At 42.9% G+C, this 20,057-nt stretch overlaps 1 protein-coding gene across 1 annotated transcript in view; it reads left to right on the top strand.

The window, feature by feature from the left end:
- The first annotated feature begins 582 nt into the window (after window positions 1-582).
- The window catches only part of TET3 (tet methylcytosine dioxygenase 3), an 86,719-nt gene continuing 67,244 nt past the window's right edge, over window positions 583-20,057 (top strand). Inside the window, exons 1-2 of the mRNA XM_088470847.1 lie at window positions 583-956; window positions 17,076-17,129. Of these exons, the coding sequence (XP_088326973.1) occupies window positions 591-956; window positions 17,076-17,129 (420 nt within the window). The 5' untranslated portion in view covers window positions 583-590. The remainder of the gene's footprint in view (window positions 957-17,075; window positions 17,130-20,057) is intronic.

The raw sequence follows: 20,057 nt of genomic DNA, 5'->3' as shown, positions 1-20,057 counted from the left end.
TTAAATAACTTTGTGTGTATGTGTATATGTGTGCGCATATGTAATATAATATATATATATATATATATATATATATATATGTGTGTGTATATGTGTATATATATATATATATATATATATATATATATATATATAATTTTATTTTATTTTTTTCACACATGTACATGGACCAATCGAGATAGATGACACATGCTTTTGTATTTGTAGGAAAAGTTTCAGGAAGTCCTGGTACACCCCCATCCCACCGGATCACTAGAGCGTAGACTTTCCCACTACTTGAGTCATGATGAGCTGTCAGGGGGGAAAGGGGAATCACCAGGAGATGCGCTTTCGCTTACACTTATCATGTCTGCTAGGCTGGGCAGCGAAGGATTTGGAGCAGTAGGAGAACATTTCCTATGAAGGTACCATCAAAAGAAGGGTTCTCATCCAAATGAAGGGACATAAACTGTGTATCACTTTTAAAAGTTGGTTAACATTGGCTCACAGAACTAGATAACATTTACCCAGACCCCACACGGAATAGCCTTATGCTCTCTTAGCAAAGCCGGTTTCTCAAAGGTTCTGTGTTAGGGCTTCCTTTTGGCTGCATGATGATGGAGACCCAGACTGCCCCAATGCCCCACATGGGCTCTCAAGATATTTATGATTTCTGTGATGACGGGGAATCCCTTGGGAGGCTGAAACCAGTGGAGCTGCCAGTAGAGAAGGCTCTTGGTGTGGCTGGCGGCGGAGACGTTGGTGGCTCTGTTGCCGGCGATGGCAGTGCTGTGGAAAGCTCAGAGCAGCCCCGTAAGAAGAGGAAGCGCTGTGGGGTCTGTATACCATGCCTAAGAAAGGAACCGTGCGGAGAATGTTACAACTGTGTGAACCGGAGTACCAGCCACCAGATCTGTAAGATGCGAAAATGCGACGAGTTGAAAAAGAAGAGAGTCGTACCACTAAAAGGCGTGGAGGTGAGAGGTGTTGCGTCATTATTTCCTTTTAAACTTAAACTGCATGTTGACCTACAAGGCTGCTGCATTATTCTCAACATGCTGCATTTTATCTGTATTCCACCGCTAGCTCAGTTTTGCCGTATAGTTACATCATTGTGGGGAGAATGATAAACCTTTTAAAAGTTTTCACCATTCTATCTTCTGCTGCGGCATGGAAAAGTATTGTTCCGTGCCGGGGGTCGGAACACAGGCTGCCTGGGTGAAAGACCAGGAATCCTGATTGCTAGATCATTTGGGAACGTCCTGACTGTCTTCAGTCTGATGTGCACATGGATATGAGCAATTCCATGTAAATTGTTCTACAACTCTATGCACTGCTATCTAGAATAGGGTTAAATGTCAGTGTTGCAGAACAACTGCACAGTTCCAGACAAGCCCGCCACTGATGTATGGCTCTCAGCTGACGGCGCTAGCTTTGTATTGGTTTGTCATTTGTGTAGTGGGTGGAGTTTGAAATCACTGGGATTCGTGTGGGAAGTGCATGGAAGTCATTTTGACACCTACGTAGTTTAATTGCCTTTTAAACGGAATACACCTAAATGTTTAAACAGATTTTGTTTATTTCTCCAAATGTTTTTTTTTTTTTTTTTTAAGCGGGGGTTATCAACCTTTAGAATAAATGTACACTTTTTTTGTTTTGTTTGTGTATTTAACTACAGCAAGTAAACACTATATTGCAGCAGCTTGTCTTGAGGTGTGGCTATATGTGTCTGTTTACGCCGGCTGGTTCGATTGCAAGCTCTTGTTGAACTACTAACTCATAACATAGAGATTGGTTTGGCTTTGTTTCTTTTTGAATGACTTCACTATATGATAATACAATACAATACAATCGTTCGAGTTGACACTTATATGGGTAATGTTTCTAGATAAAACTCTGGGCCTAAATGGACCAGACTAGAGTACTTACCATCTTGCTGCTGAGAGAACTACAGTTCCCAGTGTCCCAAACAGTCTTTGACAAGTGGTATTGTAGTTCGGCGGCAAGGACTACAATGCCATACTGTTAGCACATTTTTTTTTTCCTCCCTATCTTGTAAATGGGATGCAAATCATGTTCCTGTATGGTGTGCAGTGTTCTTCCCCTGACATGGCCTTACTTGCTACTGATCTGCATGCTCCTGTGATCTGGTGTTATCTCCCATCAGGGTAATAAATTAGCTGACCTGGGTGGTATATGATGGTGTGAAATAGACCTTTTTCCCTCCTCTTGTTTTAACTCTTTGTCAGCTGCTGCAAAGCACCTACTAATACCTGATACCGTTCCCTGGAGCTGTCCCATGAATTTAGGCAATCACCTTTCTATGGGACTGTAAAGCAGGCCTCTCTTTTGTGTATGGGGTTGTAAGTGAGCGTGCGTCACCCTCCCCCCGCTCCTTTCCCTTCCTCCTCCTACCCCCGCCTCACAGGGAATGGCTCTTGACGTGTGGTATAGGCAAGCATATCCTATGGCTACCAGCTGGGTTTTAAACTCCCCACCCCCCACTGCAAGCCACATACTGCTCCTTTTGTGTATCCTGTTTAGACTTCTTTTCTTCATCTTTGTGATCAGGATCTGCCTGGGTCACTAAATACACTGAAATCGTCCCAGTCTGCAGCAGGGAGGGTGACTCTATCCTCTGGTTTTCTGAAACGGCTCATCCCAGCTGCTTGTCCCCCTTGTACTCTCAACCCTATGAATTAAAACAGATTTCTGCCTGGCATAGCCTGCCATCTACTATGAGGGAGGCACCAGGGTAGGCCAGGTGTTCTGTAATTTTTGCATGGCAATCTGCATGCTACTACGCCGAGTAATGTCTAGGACAAACAGCCTGTATTGTTCCCCCTGTTCTCATAACTAAAACACTGCATTAACAACATTGCTTCACCCTGTTGTCATTGGATTTACAGAACACCGGTAACAATAGGTCTTCTGTGCGGTACTCTGCTATTACAGCTAGCGTTTTATGTTACTGACTCCAAATGTTTTTGGAGACAAGCGGTAGGAAGGTGTCGTCGGCTTGATAGAACTGCTTCAAGTTCTCTTAATGAGGTCTTGCTGTTGTGTTCTTTGGTGTCTCTCCAGAACTATAACCTAGTTTTTGGTTGCTATCCGTATGCCCTGTATCGTCATTGTCACAGCATCAATGCTATCTTGAGATATACAGCCGCCTAATGTTACTTGGTGTCGGTAGCGTTGTTTAAGCATTTGTCGCTGTCCAATGTACAACATATAATCCGGGAAGCCTGTGTGCAGATGCCGGAGTTCATGACCAATTCTTCTTTTTATAACTTGTTTGTTTATACGGTTCATGGGCCTCGCTGCAATAAGCTGCTACAGTAGTGCAGAGTAATAACCTGTGAGGGTCTGTGGCGATATCCTTTGCCGTGTTCTGAAATGTCACCTCGTCTCTTCCAGCATTCTGTCCCATGGTCATAGTTCCAGCTCTTGTCCGTACACGTGCGTGAGCGACTTACTCATACTTTTGTTTTCCATCAGTTACGTATGCTGCTTTCTTTTTCTCCTGTGACGTTTTCCCGCTTCCCTCTCGTCACGACCCCACACTGCAGCGTATCTGTGAGCCTGCCCTTCATCTGCGTTTACAAAAATGACTCCGTAAGCCTTCTGATAGCAATGTCCTCGAGTTACCTTCCAGGGCCGTGTTCTGCCTTGGTCCACTAGGTTACGCTGTGAGAAACACGCTACGTTGTGAATAAGGAAGTATGAATTGTCTCGGATCTGCCCCTTTTCCCAGAACAGACCGTTTGCCCAAAAGTTTCAACAACTAATCCCCAAAGAGTTTCAAAATAGATTATAGTTTGGTTTGGTCATTAGAGGTTTAAACAATGTTTTTTTTTTTTTTCTTTCTTTTCCTTTTGTGTCAGGCCTCAAAAAGTGACTTTGCTCCTATTAATGACGCTAGCGCTACGTGAGAGATGCCGCTGATAAACGTGAACCTTGTGTTTTTTTGTTGTTGTGTTTTTTTTTTTTGTGTAGCAAATGCCAGATTTTGTTCCTTACTGGAGCTTTCAGTAGATACATATTGATGTCTGTGAATAAGTAACTAGGTTGGTGCCCCTCTCTTTCTCGCAGGTACAAAGGTTTAGGTTTTTCTTGCTCTCTTCCTATTGCCTGTAATCTGTTATTGTGTGAGGTGGTGATTTTCACAAATTCACGACTTGCACAATAAATTTGCTGGCGGGATAGCAAGCTGGATGCATAATGCTCATTAGTGATAAGGCAAGGTGTGAAAAAGTCCTCCCCCCCCCCACAGTTGCCAACCATTAACACCTTTATCATAGCTGTTAAGTGGAGGATTTAGATGGTTCTAGGTAACAGCCTAGCCAGATAGCCATGAAGTAGCAGCTTTTTACTGGTTTATTCATTACATAGTTATGGCGATGAAATGTATTTACTGTGAATGTCAATGTTGGAGTGCCTTCCACTTTGAAAGCTTTTTAACACGGGGGCAACAGTCAACACTGCAGGTTTTGGCACTAACCTGGTATTCGTACTTTAGCAATTTCCTTTAAAGATCTTGGAGATCAAGGCGCAAGTACAAGGTGCCACCAAATTGCGCCATCATGGCCTCTACTACTTAACTAGGGAACTGCGGACGTGTCCTACCTCCTGGTTATTTTCCCTTTGTAAAGCTGGGTACACACTGAGTGATATTTTTTGAATGAATCGCCCGATTTCCGACGGTTCAGAACTTCAAATGGTCAAGTGTGTACCCACTATGTTGGGCGGTGGTCGCTCCCGTGGGTTTGTCAGCAGCATCGTCAGGTCGGCCCTACATGCAGCTTAACCTGACTGTGGCTGACGACTCCATGCAGCGGGCACCTGATCGTCTAATGTGTGCCGGCCGCCCGATATGTCAGCCCGTCGGGGGGGTTCTCGCGTTGCGTCGCGCATCGCATCGCTGGGTACACACATCGTTTTTAGTGTGTACCCAGCTTAAGTGCTCTTCTGTGAAGTCCTATCTTTAACATCTGAAAAGTTTTGCTCCAAATAAAGTCTGTGTTAGTATGTAAGAAGATAAGCTTAGAACTATACCACAGCTATGTTTTTATATTTCCTCTTGTTTGTCTATTCCTACATGGGTATTTACCTAAACACAAAGTTACAGAATAAACAAAAAGAACATACTGATTTTGTACAGTGAGACTCCACCTTTCTATTGGGAAAATAGATTTTGGTGTCTTTACGGATTGTCGGACAGCATGTCAGTACCTATAGAGTCCTGTAACAATCGGGACAATGCCCCCATTGTGAGCTGGGCTGGTGGAGGGGAGGCAGATGAGTGTGATGCAGAGAGGAGATGCTGCAGAATGGGATTGTTCCTCTAATCTCCCTCCTTTTTCTTTCTTTAATGGTACTATTGTCCCTGTTTACTACTTACACACCAAACTGGTATAGCGCCCAGCTATAGGCACACAGCTGTGATTAAGCTGGTGTCTTGGTTTATATTCCCTCATTCTTTCATTTTTGTTATTTTTGTCTTCTGCATGCTGCTTTTACAGTTATGATACTTATGTCAGATAATGCATATTCCTGCTCTTAATAATTCTTACTGACTAATGCCATAAACTTGGTTATTGCAGCTGAAGTACTACACATTGACTTTTTACCTGGGGGGGGGTTGCTGATGAACGTGCATCAAACCAGGAGACCTCACATACGTGTGCAGGATTTAGTGTATTCCTTTAGAATGTAAGCTCTTGCGAGCAGGGCCCTCTACCCTCTTGTGCTTCTCCTTTATTTTCATCTACTTCTTAAGCTGCATACACACACAATGATTTTTTTAATGATTATCGTTAAACGATATCGTTTAACGATAATTGATGGCAAAAATCGTTCACTTTCTGAGTCAAACGATGAACGATTATCGTTCATGCGCGTTCACGTTTGTCGTTTGTAGTTTGTCGTTCAGTCAGACTTGTCAACTCAACGATTTACATTAAGGGAATATGCAAAAATCGTTTGTAGTTCATAAAAATCGTTCATGACATTTAGTAAATGAACAACTTTAGTAAACGATTTTAGTACATTTTTTCAAGGGAAAAAATCGTTTACTCAAATCGTTCATTAAAAAAATCGTTGTGTGTGTATGCAGCTTTACTCCTCACTACGGCGCCTAACATTAGTTGCTTATGTTCTGTTGCTTATTTAGGTGTTATGGTCACCGATGTAGCAATGTATATTATACATGTCCTTGTCCTGCATTGTATTTGTATTGTACTGATTAGTCAATTTTTTGGTCATGTACTTTGTAAGGTGCTGCGGAACATTTGTGGTGCCATATAAATAATGATAATAATATTCATATGGACATCGGACTGTCCACTAATTAGTCCTTTATGCGGCCCTGATAGTGGCAAAGACAAGTGAAATCGCAGTTGGCTGCAGTGCCACAGTGTGCGTGCATGGGTTACCATTGGAAGTGCAGGTATAGTGCACCTCTTTGTTTTGAAGTGTAGTAAATTTTTTTTTTTTTTTTTAATTCGTGTGCTTTTATCTGCAGCTCTGAATTATATTGATCCGCACCAGTTCTTTGCATGCTTTCGTTGCATTGGATTTATTCTGTAGTGAAGCAATGTTTTGTAGAAAAGGAAGCCCTATAGAGATTTACTAATAAGCACATAAGATTGTGCCTTCCTTATAATGCCCCTGAACCGATATCAATAAAAATAAAAATCCTGAACAATACCAGCGGCCAGGTGAGTGCTACAGGACTGGGTATGTGTGTGATTTGGCCATTTAGCCCGAGCATTGAAGAGGCAGATATGCCCACACATATGTATGGGTAGGCAGTGGGCATATTATAAAGTGATTCTTTCACACGGTGTTTGTAACCAATAGCAGGATCAGCCCCAGGGTAAGTGTCAGCTCACCTAACACAAAACCTGCTCTCTGCATTACTTTTCAGCAGAAACCCTCAGGCGTTACTGAGGGACACAAGGTGGAAGGACAGTCCATAGACACTCTAGTGTTTTATGTGATTGCAATCCTTGAAATATATAGATATATATATATATATCTATATATATATATATATATATATATATTATATCTATATATTTTTTTTTTTGTTTTATTCAGTCTTGATTGCTGCACACTAAATACCAATCATGGAAAAATAGAGAATCCTAACAACATGGAACCTAATTGTGTGCAGTTGGATTCCTTGATGGATTTTACTGAGGTTGCCAAACAAGTATACCAACAAGGTCATATTTCTCTATGCTTTTCTAAAAGCTTTGTTAAAAATTGTTCTAAAACACCAGTGAGTGGATGTTTGTGGTGAAACCCTTGCTGTTAGGTATTGTTTAAAGTGATAAAAGGACCACTAACCCTTCCTCTCCCAATTTGATATTAGATGTGGACCATTGAAGATAAAATGCTTTGGTCACTGTGGATCTGACAGTCCATTGCAGCTGTGTTAAGAATGACGTATAGTATTCCCTCCCTACCCTACTATAGACTGCTGAAGCTTTTCCCACATCTTGGAGAGCAGAACTGGGTGATGTATCATGCAGGTCATTAAGCTGAGACTGCAGACATTGGAAACGGAGACATTGCTAGCCCTGCCCCTCAGTATGAATCCACCAATCCACATGCTGCATTTTTGCGCAGACTGGAAAGCTGCCATTCACTCTCTGTCTATTCTGCTTAGAAAAAGCTCCGCTCTCCTAACTTGGGAGCCTTGTTGCAGGGGAGTGATGTAGGGCATGGAGGCCTTATATAGATGGGGGTAGAAGCACACCAATATATTTTGTAATCATTCAGCTCATTAATACACAGTCCTTTAGACATATCGCTTGTTGTTTACAGAGTTACTAACACGTTGACTGTTGCAAATGGCCTTTTTGTAACAATATATTGTAGTACAGTGAAGAACAAATAAGACCATTTTTAGAAATGAATGTATATCTTGAAGAATGTGCATCACTGAGCTGAATCCTATATGTGAAATAACTGAATATAGCCTCCAGGATCTTTCACTGTTTTGTACAGGTTGCTGTGTTAAGGTGCCCACACACATAGCGATGTGCTCACAATCAGCCGATGTGTACGATTTCCCTTGAAACTCTCCCCGGCAGCTCTGCACACGATCTGCACATGATTCGGTGTCCAATCTTCATACGATCTCTCCTGCATCCAGACTGTCACAGAGCATCGCCTCCTAGATTGTCAGATCTGCCCTACTGCACGGCAGATCTAACGATGTGACGTGCGACCACCGGGGACGCGCATCGCAATCGTAAGTTGGGGACTCACGATTATGGCATATTTTACACGATTTGTCGCCACGATTCGTCGAAATCGGCCAAATCGCGTAAAATATCGCTGTGTGTGTGGCCAGCTTTAGGAGTGTAGGTGCTTCTTTGGCTAAGCAGGTGATGGTGGAGTGACAGCTTTGTAGAGTTGCTGTGCAGGAATGCACTGGTGGATGGGGAACAGGGTGCTGTCACAGTAGCACAGGTGACTGCAGTCTATGCTTTTTGGTCTGTATGAGAAAGCTTAGTTATCCTGGAGGTTGTTGTACACTGGAGCGTATGGGGGAATGATAATACTTATAAACAGAGCTGCAGTGTATTTTACCTCTTGTTCAGTAATCAGTATACCTCCTTATGGGATATAGTTTGTAAGCCGACGGTCTAAATGCCGACCGCCGGCTTCCAGACTTTCTAATCCCGGCGTGGTATTAATGACAGGCTTTGAAAACTCGAGGCCTGTCATTAACCATACGCCGGAAGACCGACGCCCGGCATACCGAACGAAGGTAAGCCGTGCGCGGACAGCCGCAGGGGAGGCAGGGTTAGGTCTAGGGCTTCCGGGGGGACTTAGGGTTAGGCACCCCTCCGGGGGTTTAGGCTGCGGGGAAGGGGAGGTTAGGGTTAGGCATCCTAAAGGAGGGTTAGGGGGTTAAATTAGGTTAGTTTATACTTACCTTTAGGACGATCGGGATCTTCACCCTTGTCGGGCTGCCGCTGTTGGGATTTGAACAGTCGGCCACGCGGCCGATGGTAATACCTACTACACCCCTCCTTATATCCTCAAATCACTTATGCTTTTTTTTTTTTTTTTTTTTTTAATTATTAAATTTGTATGCTGAACCTGACATGTTCAGTTAACAGTGGTTGTGTAAAGCTGGGTAAACACTATACGATATGTCGGGCAAGCTTGGTACTTTGGATAAATCTGCATGACTATCGTATAGTGGGTATACCCAATCCACCGTTTTCACCCTTCGTCCATTGCATTGCCTTATTGGATCTTCCAATGGGACAATTCCACGGATGACGTGGTGTTACATGAAGCGTGTATCGATATATTGTGTCGTCGTCGGACTGTTCGTGTAGCTTGTGCAGTGATGCAATATATTGCTACATGGCGACACACCGTCGTTAAGCTGTGTACCCAGCTTAAGTGTCCTGCCTGTATATCTATTACTTGCTCCATTATTGTTTGGTACTGTTGGCAGAGTCTACTTGGCTGACATGTGGTTGACTTGTGTACTAGGAATCTAATGGTGACTGATTACATTTCAGATTAATACAGAATTCCTAAAGGTTTTCTCCATCACTTTCTCATAGATTCACACTTCTTTTGCATTAGTTCCAATTTGTAGGTTCCCCCCCCCCACCCCAATTATTGTTACCAGTTTCTGCTGTGAGAACGTAGTCACTTTTTGTCTCTCCTATCCTGATTTTCCCCTATTTTTCTTGGGTTTTGGCTCTCCCCTTGTCAGAGGAGCAGGAGGGAACTAGAGGCCATCTCTAACACGAACATCTGTTTCCTTTCTCAGAATATAAACATTATCACAGCTTGGTGTTTTGAAAGCGGTACAATGTATTTTGTGGATGTGGCCAGTTGAGGTGCAGCGTTATTGCTCCCTATGTTGTGACGTTGTACAGAATTTTACACAACTTGTTTGTTCAGCTTCACAGGTGACTCTTCACTATACGTACAAAAGGGCTTTTGTCATGGATGCAAGTCCTGGGAACCCATCCATTCTAAACGAGACTTTCGCAATGCCTATTTTTATATTTTAAGTTGCAAGTCACGGCAGTGTACCAACATTTCATACACATTTGTGTGGACCCACTCGCCCTGTTTCTGTAATAAAGGCGAGAGGTAATTTTTCATCCAGTACCCCCAATGTGCAAATAAATGAGACCCAGGCATCCTAAATGTAATTCCAAAATGTGATTGTTACATAACTTGTGTAATGTGCGCCGGAACCCCCCACCCCCAAATTAGCTTGTCTGTCCTGCGTGTAACGGCTCTATGTAACCCGAGCATCTGTCCAAAGCGGTAGAACAAATAGTGACTGCATTCTCTACAGATGTAGACACAGCAGAATATATAACTAAAACATAAATGATCAGATCATTGAGATGTCTAAGGGTGCATACACACTGTCAGATGAACGATTGAACGATTTTTGCTTGTATTAAATTGAATGAAATCTGACTGCAAACACATCAGATGTCAGATATCGTTATCTGACAAACGGGAACGCGCATCGTTCATCATCCATCTGACAAACATGTCAGATATGTCAGATTTTCCTTCAGATATGAACGATTGAACGATTTTTTAAATCGTTATTGTACAGAAAATCTGACCGTGTGTATGCGCCATAATTCTGTTTGTTGGATAAATGTTAAAAAACAAAACAAAAAAAACTGCTTTAAAAAAAAAAAAATAGACTAAAAAAACAAAACGCTGGCATCCTATGAATGAAAATACCCAACTGGTTTCTACAGGCTCTGTATCGTAAATGTTATATACAAGTACCCCAATCCCTTCTACTGTTTCATGCGCTTTCATATATGGATGTGGATGCTTTGGGTTAATGACCGGTTTGGGTTTGCGTGCCGTACTAAACTTTGATGATGATTGTGTTTTGGTTGTCAGTCAAGTTCTCAGCGCAACGTTGAGTCTTTCTGGGGAGAATTTGTGATTAGCATGATGGTGGCGGCAGAGCGCGGTTAATACTTGCGGAGAAGGCATTTTGTTGGTGTCAGAGTGGCATGGAATGGGAAATGTTCCAGCACATGAGAACAGGATGCCCGGCAAAGATCTCGAGCACATGGCTAATTAGCGTACAGGATAAATCTGGAGCTTGCTCCTTGTGCGTTCTGCAGGAAGAGCGGTCTTCCAACTCCGGGCGCTGCATGTTTTTAGAGCAGCAGGAGTACGGCAATCCCTCTAATACTCTGGTACTAGTGTGATCTGTATGACCTGCGACAATTCAATCTAATTTCAAAGCTTTCTTTCAAAAGCACTCCAGCTCCCCTTTACATGACTGACCAGCAATTTGGAGCATGTGAGAACAAGTCAACTTTACAATGGAACATCATTTTCAGTTAAGGTTATTACAGTTCCCCCTCAATAAATATAAAAGACTACTCTAGCCATCGGCTATCAGATTCTATAATTTGTAGCATTGTCCATAAGAAGTGAATACCCTTTGGGGTTTCCTAAACAATGGAACCATTTGTCAATGTGACATTGTCTCATATTACGGTTTCTAAAACGACTGGGGGAAAAAGTTTTGGATGTATTTTTTTGAAAACTTTTTTTGCAAAACTTTAGTATATGCAATCATTTTAGTTAACCCCATATGTGTCACACCTGTTTGTCTGCCCCTCCCCTTTAGAATGTAAGCTCTTACGAGCAGGGCCCTTACTTCTCCTTACTTTACTTTCACCTATTTCTTACCCCCCACTGGGGCACCTAACACTTGGTTGCTTACGCTCTGTTGCATATCTAGGTGTTATGGTCACTAATGTAGCAATGTATATTATCCATGTCCTTGTCCTATATTGGTACTGTAAGGCAGTTGTCAAATTATTTGTTTATGTACTTTGTTAGGTGCTGCGGAACACTTGTGGTGCCATATAAATAAAGGATAATAATAATAAAATAATAGTTAAGGAGTATAAACCTTTGCAATACCATTACAAACCCCAGCATATGTAAATTGTGCATTAATAGGGATATCTTTCAATGGTTTGTCATCTTTCAGATAATGTAGGTGTTGATCTTGAAAACATGTAACCAAACCCCCAAAATATCTAGTGCAAAGTGCAAGGCAAAGCTGGTGCAACTGGAGCTCCACCGAAACTGCTATCTATAGCCTATATGCGCAATGGTGGGTGAATATGTTGCATGCCGACTACGTTTATTTTTTATATTTACTGCTGTCTCTCATCAGATCTGTTCAGCTTTTTAAGGATATATACTCATAGCATCCTTTATCATCTGCACATGATTCTGAGAAAGCTGGTCGCAACACACCTACCCCCCATAGTTGCCACCCAACATTGCATCCATTTCTGAGTCTGGCTCACATCTGGCACACCATTCCCAATGAATAATCATGCACTTGGATGTGGCTAAATAGCATTATTTGGCCAATAAAGACATGTCTTTTTTCTGGTGGGTTTCTTTTTCTAAATATTTTTTTCTAAATAGCGCAATAATGGGTTAAATGATGTGGGACAGGTATGTGGGGGTGTAAATGATATGGGACAGGTATGTGGGTGGGACAGATACCTGGGGATGTAAATGGTATGGGACAGGGATGTGGAGGTGTTAAATGATGTGGGACAGGGATGTGGAGGTGTTAAATGATGTGGGACAGGGATGTGGAGGTGTAAATGATGTGGGACAGGTATGTGGAGGTGTAAATGATGTGGGACAGGGATGTGGAGGTGTAAATGATGTGGGCCAGGTTTCTGGAGGTGTAAATGATGCGGGCAGGTACAGGGTGGAGGTGTAATGGATGGGGGCTAGGTACAGGGTGGAGGTGTAAATGATGCGGGCAGGTACAGGGTGGAGGTGTAAATGATGGGGGACAGATACAGGGTGGAGGTGTAAATGATGGGGGACTGGATGTGGGGTTGTTGTATTGATGGAAAAGGGATCTTTAAAAATGTAGATGGGAGCAAAAAAGCATTTTTTTCCCCAACTTTTTACAAACTATAAAAACACTGAAAAAGCAATTTACACACATTTTTCTGCACCCCAAATACTGTAGAGACTATAATGTGCTGAAATACACTTGCTTGTTATCATTATTCTACCCTTCATAAGAAATGGAAAAATGAACCATTTGACACCATTTATGAACCTCCAGTACTTTCCTTATGGCCTTTTCATATGGTCCTGCTATCTCAGTTGTCACTTTTTTGGGGTCCAGGACAGTTTCCACACTTTCATGCATGTCTTTCAGGTCACTTTTGTAGAAAAGTCGCACGACCTTCCTGCGAGTTCAACAAATTGGTATTTCTAAATGGATCTCTCATTTCTCGGGTGCGAGCATTCAAGTGATGTACGCAAATAAATGTAGTTGCACCCCTTGCATTGCAACTTGGTTGGTTCCAGGTACAAAGTTACTTGCTTGTTTTGCTTTGCTCCCACTTCCCAATCTGCCCCTTTGTATTCCTGGGTTGGGTACGGGATGCCGGCGCCCCCACCCCCCCTTCAGCCTAAACCTAACATTCCCCACTTAGTGCCTAACCCCACTACTTCTTGTTGGGATGCTGGCACTGGGATTCTGACTGGTGTCTGTATTTTGGCACCGGCATTGTGAGCCCCGGCATCCCAGATTTAAACTCAATTCCGTATTCCTTGCTTATTAAACGATTGCATTCAAATTACTTAGCCTGATGGCCTTTAAACAGAGGTGGCTGCTTGGATGTGTTTTTGTTTGCTACATTAGTAGCTTTATGGTGCATACACACGGTCAGATTTTTCCTTCAGATCTGAACGATAACGATTTAAAAATCGTTCAGTCGTTCATATCTGAAGGAAAATCTGACATATCTGACATGCCTGAACGATGGGCGATGAACGATGCGCGTTCCCGTTTGTCAGATAACGATATCTGACATCTGATGTGTTTGCAGTCAGACTTTGACGATTCCATTCATTTTAATGCAGTCAAAAATCGTTGAAATCGTTCAAAACTTTGGTAAAATCGTTCATCTGACAAATCTGACCGTGTGTATGCTCCATTAGACTATGAGCGTGCAACAAATGTTAGTGTGTATCCGTGTGCGCCTAAACACTAGCGGTCAATACATTTTTTATAATGATATGCTTTGCTTTCTATGATTAATAGAATAAATCCAGAGGTTAATGTAAGACTACTTCTGTATAGTTTTGGGCAGGTTGATGTGTTTCTCCAATATGGCCCAAATAGCGTCACTTGCATGTACTGCAATAAACTGTAATCGGATTTGGCAACAAAGCTGCAAAAGTCTAGATGGCTTGTCAACACTGCGGGCATGCCCAACACTTGTCAGTCTTCTAGGGTCTTAGGCTGTACGTAATGTCACTCATTCAGCACCCCCTAACAGTGAAATGCCCAATCAGAATGAATCTTTGCCATGCAGTCAATCACTTTGTCCACCCAACCACCATATTTGCACATTCGTGGACTTTCTGAATGTGGCCACTTAGCCACAGATCTGGTTATTTAGCGACCTTGCCTGTGTAATACACAGACACTTGTGGCAAGTCTTGTTTTGAAATTAATAGTCACACGTGCCAAGCATTAGCCGGTAGTTAGTCAGGAAAAGTTTTAATCTGGAGAAAGCAGCCTTTCAAACGAATGCTGTTTCCTGGCACCCATGTGCTTATCTTAACACTCTATGAATATAGGGTGTAAAAGGGACTTAATACGGAGAATTCCAATCCGATACGGGCTTCCTTGTGTACAGTAGTCTTCTCTACCGCAAAAATGCTGCACATTTTGAGTAGTATTGGATCTGGTTTGACTTGGCCAGTAGAAATTGAATTTGTAAGAAGTCTTAACTCAAATCTAATCCTATAGATTACACTTCCCGAAATTGCATTTTGCTACAAGTACAGTTGCCTCCTGCGTTAAGGAAATTGCATGGATCTTCGTTTAATGTTTTGTCCGAAAATAGTCTATATATGTGAATCTCAGTGGCTGGCTTACTGACAGCATCGGCAGGACCATCAGAGGAACGTAGACGGTTTCCTAGGGTGTCATGGTTTAAGGGGTGTCTGAAATATTGACCATTTCATTCTTGGAACTGAATGATGATCGAGCTGAGGTCAAACAAGGCACAGTTTGTTCAATGCATCCATCATAGAACAGCGTCACTGCACAGTACACGGTATGATCACTGACTCTCGAAATCAAACTTTAGGTAGGAACGCAATGCTTGTTTTATTTCTTGCACCCTAGACCAGATCAGCTATACACGCTAATCTTTTGTTTCCCAGCCATCCCGCACCTTACTCTATGCAACCTTTTAAAGCCGCAGTACTCATGCGATCGTCCTGTCTCGTGATTGTGCTTACTGCGCTCCTGCATTGCTGCTTTAAGAAGCAGCCGCGCACAGTTCATACGCACTATACGTTACGGGGATTTCCATTTTAGGGTCAGTTCATTTTAGGTCATCCAGGATCTGCTTGTTCAGTTTCACATTTACCTTGCTGACACCTCGGGTGTGTATAACTGATAGGCCGATAGTTCCGGGGGTGTCTTTTAGTTTGCTACGTAGTAAGCGTGCCAGCGAACACATGGCTACAAACCTGTACGGTGTTTTAGTAGGAAGTTAAAATGAAGGCTGAGAGTAGGGTGATTGCGCTCACTTGTCTAACACACCCTGAACGTTCTTTCTCGGAAGGGTTTCCTGTGTTTCTTTTTAATTCTCTAGCTTAACCCAACCACCGTTGGCGGCAGTGGGAGTCCACGGGTTAAATACTTCTGCAGTTCTGTTTAAAGAGCTAGCTCTGGCTGAGAGTTTAAGGCTTGGCTGCTCCGCCCACTGTATTTAACCCTTCAGCGGCAAATTGTCAACTGGCAGCGACTCATAGTGAAAATAACGCTTTCTCCCCACGCAGAATGATTATCTTTACTAAAGTTCATCTACGAATGCTCTGGTTCTAAGAGAAGAATTAATAAAAGTATTGTTGCTAGAACTGTCTTGTGTAATGCGTCCGTACAATCCGGGATGGCTATCTAGCTGCCTCAAATGCTACCTATAATCGGAATACGGAACTAAAGAAAAAGAACGTTATAAATGTCAATAATATCCTACTCCTTGCTGGCTGAGCACAGTACCTGACACTTTATGAGGAAGAGAATGGGGGAAAGCCTATGGCTGTATACTGCCACAGTCAGCACACAGCACCATTGCAGAACCCGAGGGGGTGGTAAATAACCTGGGCCATTAGAAATGGCAATATAATGAACACCTGAGAAAGGAAAGCCTCTACCCGAAAGAGCATGCAGTCTACGATGCATGGTCAGAATGTGAAAATAAGCCTTAATTGATCTATGGAGCGTAAAAGCTAACTGACAGCTCCTCCGTTCGTTCTTTATAGTCCAGTCCGCAGATTCCAGCAGCCTGCAATTGCTGGGAGAGAAACCACATGGTCTGCTCTCCCTGTTAAGATCTGAAAAAAAAAAAAAAAATCAGCATTACAGCACCCAGCCCCCACCCTCCCTCCCCTCCTCCCTCCCCTCCCTCCCCTCCCTGTGCCCTGGTCTCCATACTACTGCAAGTGAGAGAGGGAGGGGACATGTCACATATCATGTGTTGGGGAAAGGGGGGTTAGAAGAGGTACTAAGAACTCTGTCTTATGATAATGATCCCAGCGTCTGGCAGTAAAGGGAGAGAGATAGAGGGAGGGAGTGAGTTTAAAAAAAAAAAAAAAACCCAATGCACCAGTGTCTTTATAGGAGCAGACCTAAAATGGCTGCTGGTAATCAACTGTGTTTTGAATTGGGAAGCCAGATCCTTTTAAACAAAAGGTTATTGTTCAGTCCGTCTGCTTTCAAATTTGTCTGGGTTACCTAGAGATTTTGGTTATACAGACCTGGCGTTCACGCCATTTAAATTAATTTCAGCCGGCATCTAGCCAAGAATCCCTTCTCACAGACGCAGCGTGTGCTTAGAGACAGGACATGTCACCCGATTCCATGCTGTCGTTAGAGACACTGAATGCTGCCTTCGCTGCATATTTCTCTTTATCCCGTTTTTTTTCTAGGTTTTTTTTTTTTTCATTTGTAATTTTTGTAATTTTTTTTCTTATTGCAGGTTGTAAATGACATCTCCCAAATTCTGCCGAATGAGCAAGTGCAGAGCGTGAAGGTAGGTACAGCTTAACCCATTCCAGGGCACCATGATCGTGTTACAGTTTTTAAATGCTTTTCATTTCGCCAGTGGTCAGAAAGATGGAGCTTGATTCTAATAATATAGTAATTACACTTAAGTAAATTAGTCATCCTAAAATGCAAAGAAATTATCTTTTTATTTAAAATAAATACAACTGCTCTGTGGTTAAAGAACCGAGATTAACCCATGTGCTGTCCGTATGGATAAACACTACTTTTCTCTTTGCAATGAGTAATTCAATATATTTTACTTTTAACGATCCAATGGGTAAATTGAAAGGATCTGCCTTTTGTGGCTTATAAATGTGAATATTTTGAATTCATGAAAGATAGGGAAGTGTGCCAGGCAGAAAGGAATGTGTGCCTTCAGACATGGCACGAAGTTCGGCGTCTTACATCGACACGCGCGTTATGTTTTGTTGGTGGTAAAGGGGGGTGGGTGACGTGACCTCTAGTCTATATGCTGGGTGGTCCAAGTGACATCTTAGAATTTATGGAACGATGTAGAATTTGCATCCCATGCCCTATTACATTTACGCCCAATGGACACCAAAATGGCACCAATTGTTCGTGGTCTCCGCAATCCTCTTACATTCGTGCTATGTGAACAGCAGAGCTAACACAGCGCGGAGACCAGTGGATCTGTGTTCTGCGCCATTTCTGCGGCTTTTCTCTCGAGTTACTTTCCGTTAGAAGCGCAGCTCAAAAACAGTCATATGGACAATCCCTATCGGAGTTTGGGGTGTGGGTGATTCACATCTGTAGTAGTAGCACATAATGCATTGTACAGTGGGTGCAAAAGACTTGGAAATATCTTCCCGTATCACGGACTGTGTACAGAATTACAGGAGTATTGTTTTTCTTCTTACATCTATACAAGTATATGGCTTATTTGTTCATGACACCTGCAATCTAATCTCAACTTTTGTGACCTTTCCCGCGGCATTAAATCTGTTACGTCTGCCGTCCAGCTGCTGTGTATTAGAAGGTTATACCAAAATGAGTTAGAAAGTAAAAAATAGCTGTGCGCCTACCTAATTGCTGCTATACTGCTGTTTGCAAAAAAACCACAGGGCCTCATCTTCTTTCTAGGAAACCTCTCCTCACCGCCCCTCTCCTGGCAGGCAGATCTTGCTTTCCCCATCTCTGGCGGAGTCACAGATCCCCAAGTCACGTGACTCTTTAGTTTACAAACATTGCATCCCTCACACGTCACATCAGAGGGGAACACGCAGTTCCCGCCTGCACGCGCTCTAAGGGAAAACAAAACTGCGGAAGCCTTAAAATTTCATTGTATGGGTTACCAAACAGATGATAGCTGAGAGAGTTCTGTGGTCCACTTACAGTCTGTGGTGCAACATAGCGGAGTATAATCTACAGTGCAGGTCAGACGAGCGAGACGCTGACAATTTAGGACATTACTGTGGGCAGAGAGCCCTGATCTGTCAGTCTTTCGTCTATTGCTCTTTGAAGGCTATGACACAACTGCAAAATGCATGATCTCGTATTTAACCTATAAAAAAAAAAACATTTTTGATTCCTGGCTTTAAAAGTGTTCTGCTATAAGTTTCCACCAATATTGTAGAGACGGTGGTGGTTTACACACATCACATTTATGCTGTGTATTCGTGCCGGCAGCGGTCTCTCCCTCTACCTGTTCCCAATAATGCAGAGGTTTTCTGCTCCGTAGTGACATTCTTAGTGCTCTTTAAAAATCCCTTGGTTACAAGTAGAACGCTACGGACTATAAAAGAAAGTGAACTTGGGTTCCGATTGTGTCTATGCCTTTATCTTGGGAGATGGTTCAAATTGCCGCAGCTGTGTTTGTCTAATTGCTGAATGAGCCAATAATCCCAGTATATTCCACATACTAATGGTTCTAATGCCAGGCAAGAATAGTGCAGTGCTTGCGTTCGTTTTTGCTCTTGTCAAACATATTGAGAAGTTCTGCAAATGGTAACGTTGTTGTGATCAGTTTCCACCACACTGTCTTAGAAGTTGGCTGTGGAGGTCTTGTCTTAGATAATCTGGATTTGGGATGGCAATGCCACAAGACCCCCTCCGGCAAGCTCATCGTAATGTTAGTATTGATATAATAAGCAGGAAGCAGAGCTACAGATTAATCTTCATGTCATTCCCTTTTGCATTAACCCTGAATTTCTCTCCCTGCACCCTTTGCTACCACTGTGTAGCAGTCACTGGGCAAACGTAGCAACCGTCACGCTGGTGATTGAGGCTCGGCAGCACGAAGGTGTCTGCAGGTAGTCCTAATAACAGTAACAAAAGCAGTCACCTGACACCACCTCCAAACTACAGAGATATGTACACACATGGGAAACTATATAGGACAAGCAGGATAATTAGAATTTTTACTGTAATCTTCTACTGTACTCTAGAGAGGAGTATAAATGCATGGATGTGTATGACTACATGCTATTAATTCAAAATTGTTTCCCCCTCCTCAACCTGATCTGTTCCCTTTCGCAACCAGTCTTTCTTTGTATAAACATTGTAACATTGATTGTATAAAGGGGTTGGGTATGGGATCCCAATGGCCGGGATGCCGCAGGTCAGAATACAGACAGCGGCATCACGACAGTCAGAATCCCGACACCCGTAGGTAAGTACTCCTAACGCTAACCTCTACCCCTCCCCTAACCCTCCCTCCCCGGTGCCTGAACCTAACCTCCCCCCCCCCCCCCTAGTGTAACTTGTGTCGCCATATAAATAGACAATGATGATGATAGTGCCTAAAACTAACCTCCCCCTCCCCGCATCCTAAACCTATCCCTTTCCCCTTAGTCCCTAACCCTCCCCTAACCCTGATACTTGCCTTAGTTATGCCGGCAGTAGGGATACTGGAGCCGCAATCTTGCGCCTGTATTTATATTGTTGGCATCCCGCG

Source organism: Taudactylus pleione, unplaced genomic scaffold (genome assembly GCF_031769625.1).
Source record: "Taudactylus pleione unplaced genomic scaffold, aTauple2 ptg000105l, whole genome shotgun sequence".
Taxonomy (NCBI): Eukaryota; Metazoa; Chordata; class Amphibia; order Anura; family Myobatrachidae; genus Taudactylus; species Taudactylus pleione.
The sequence above is the reverse complement of the archived record's forward strand: the minus strand, read 5'-3'. Positions and strand labels throughout refer to the sequence as shown.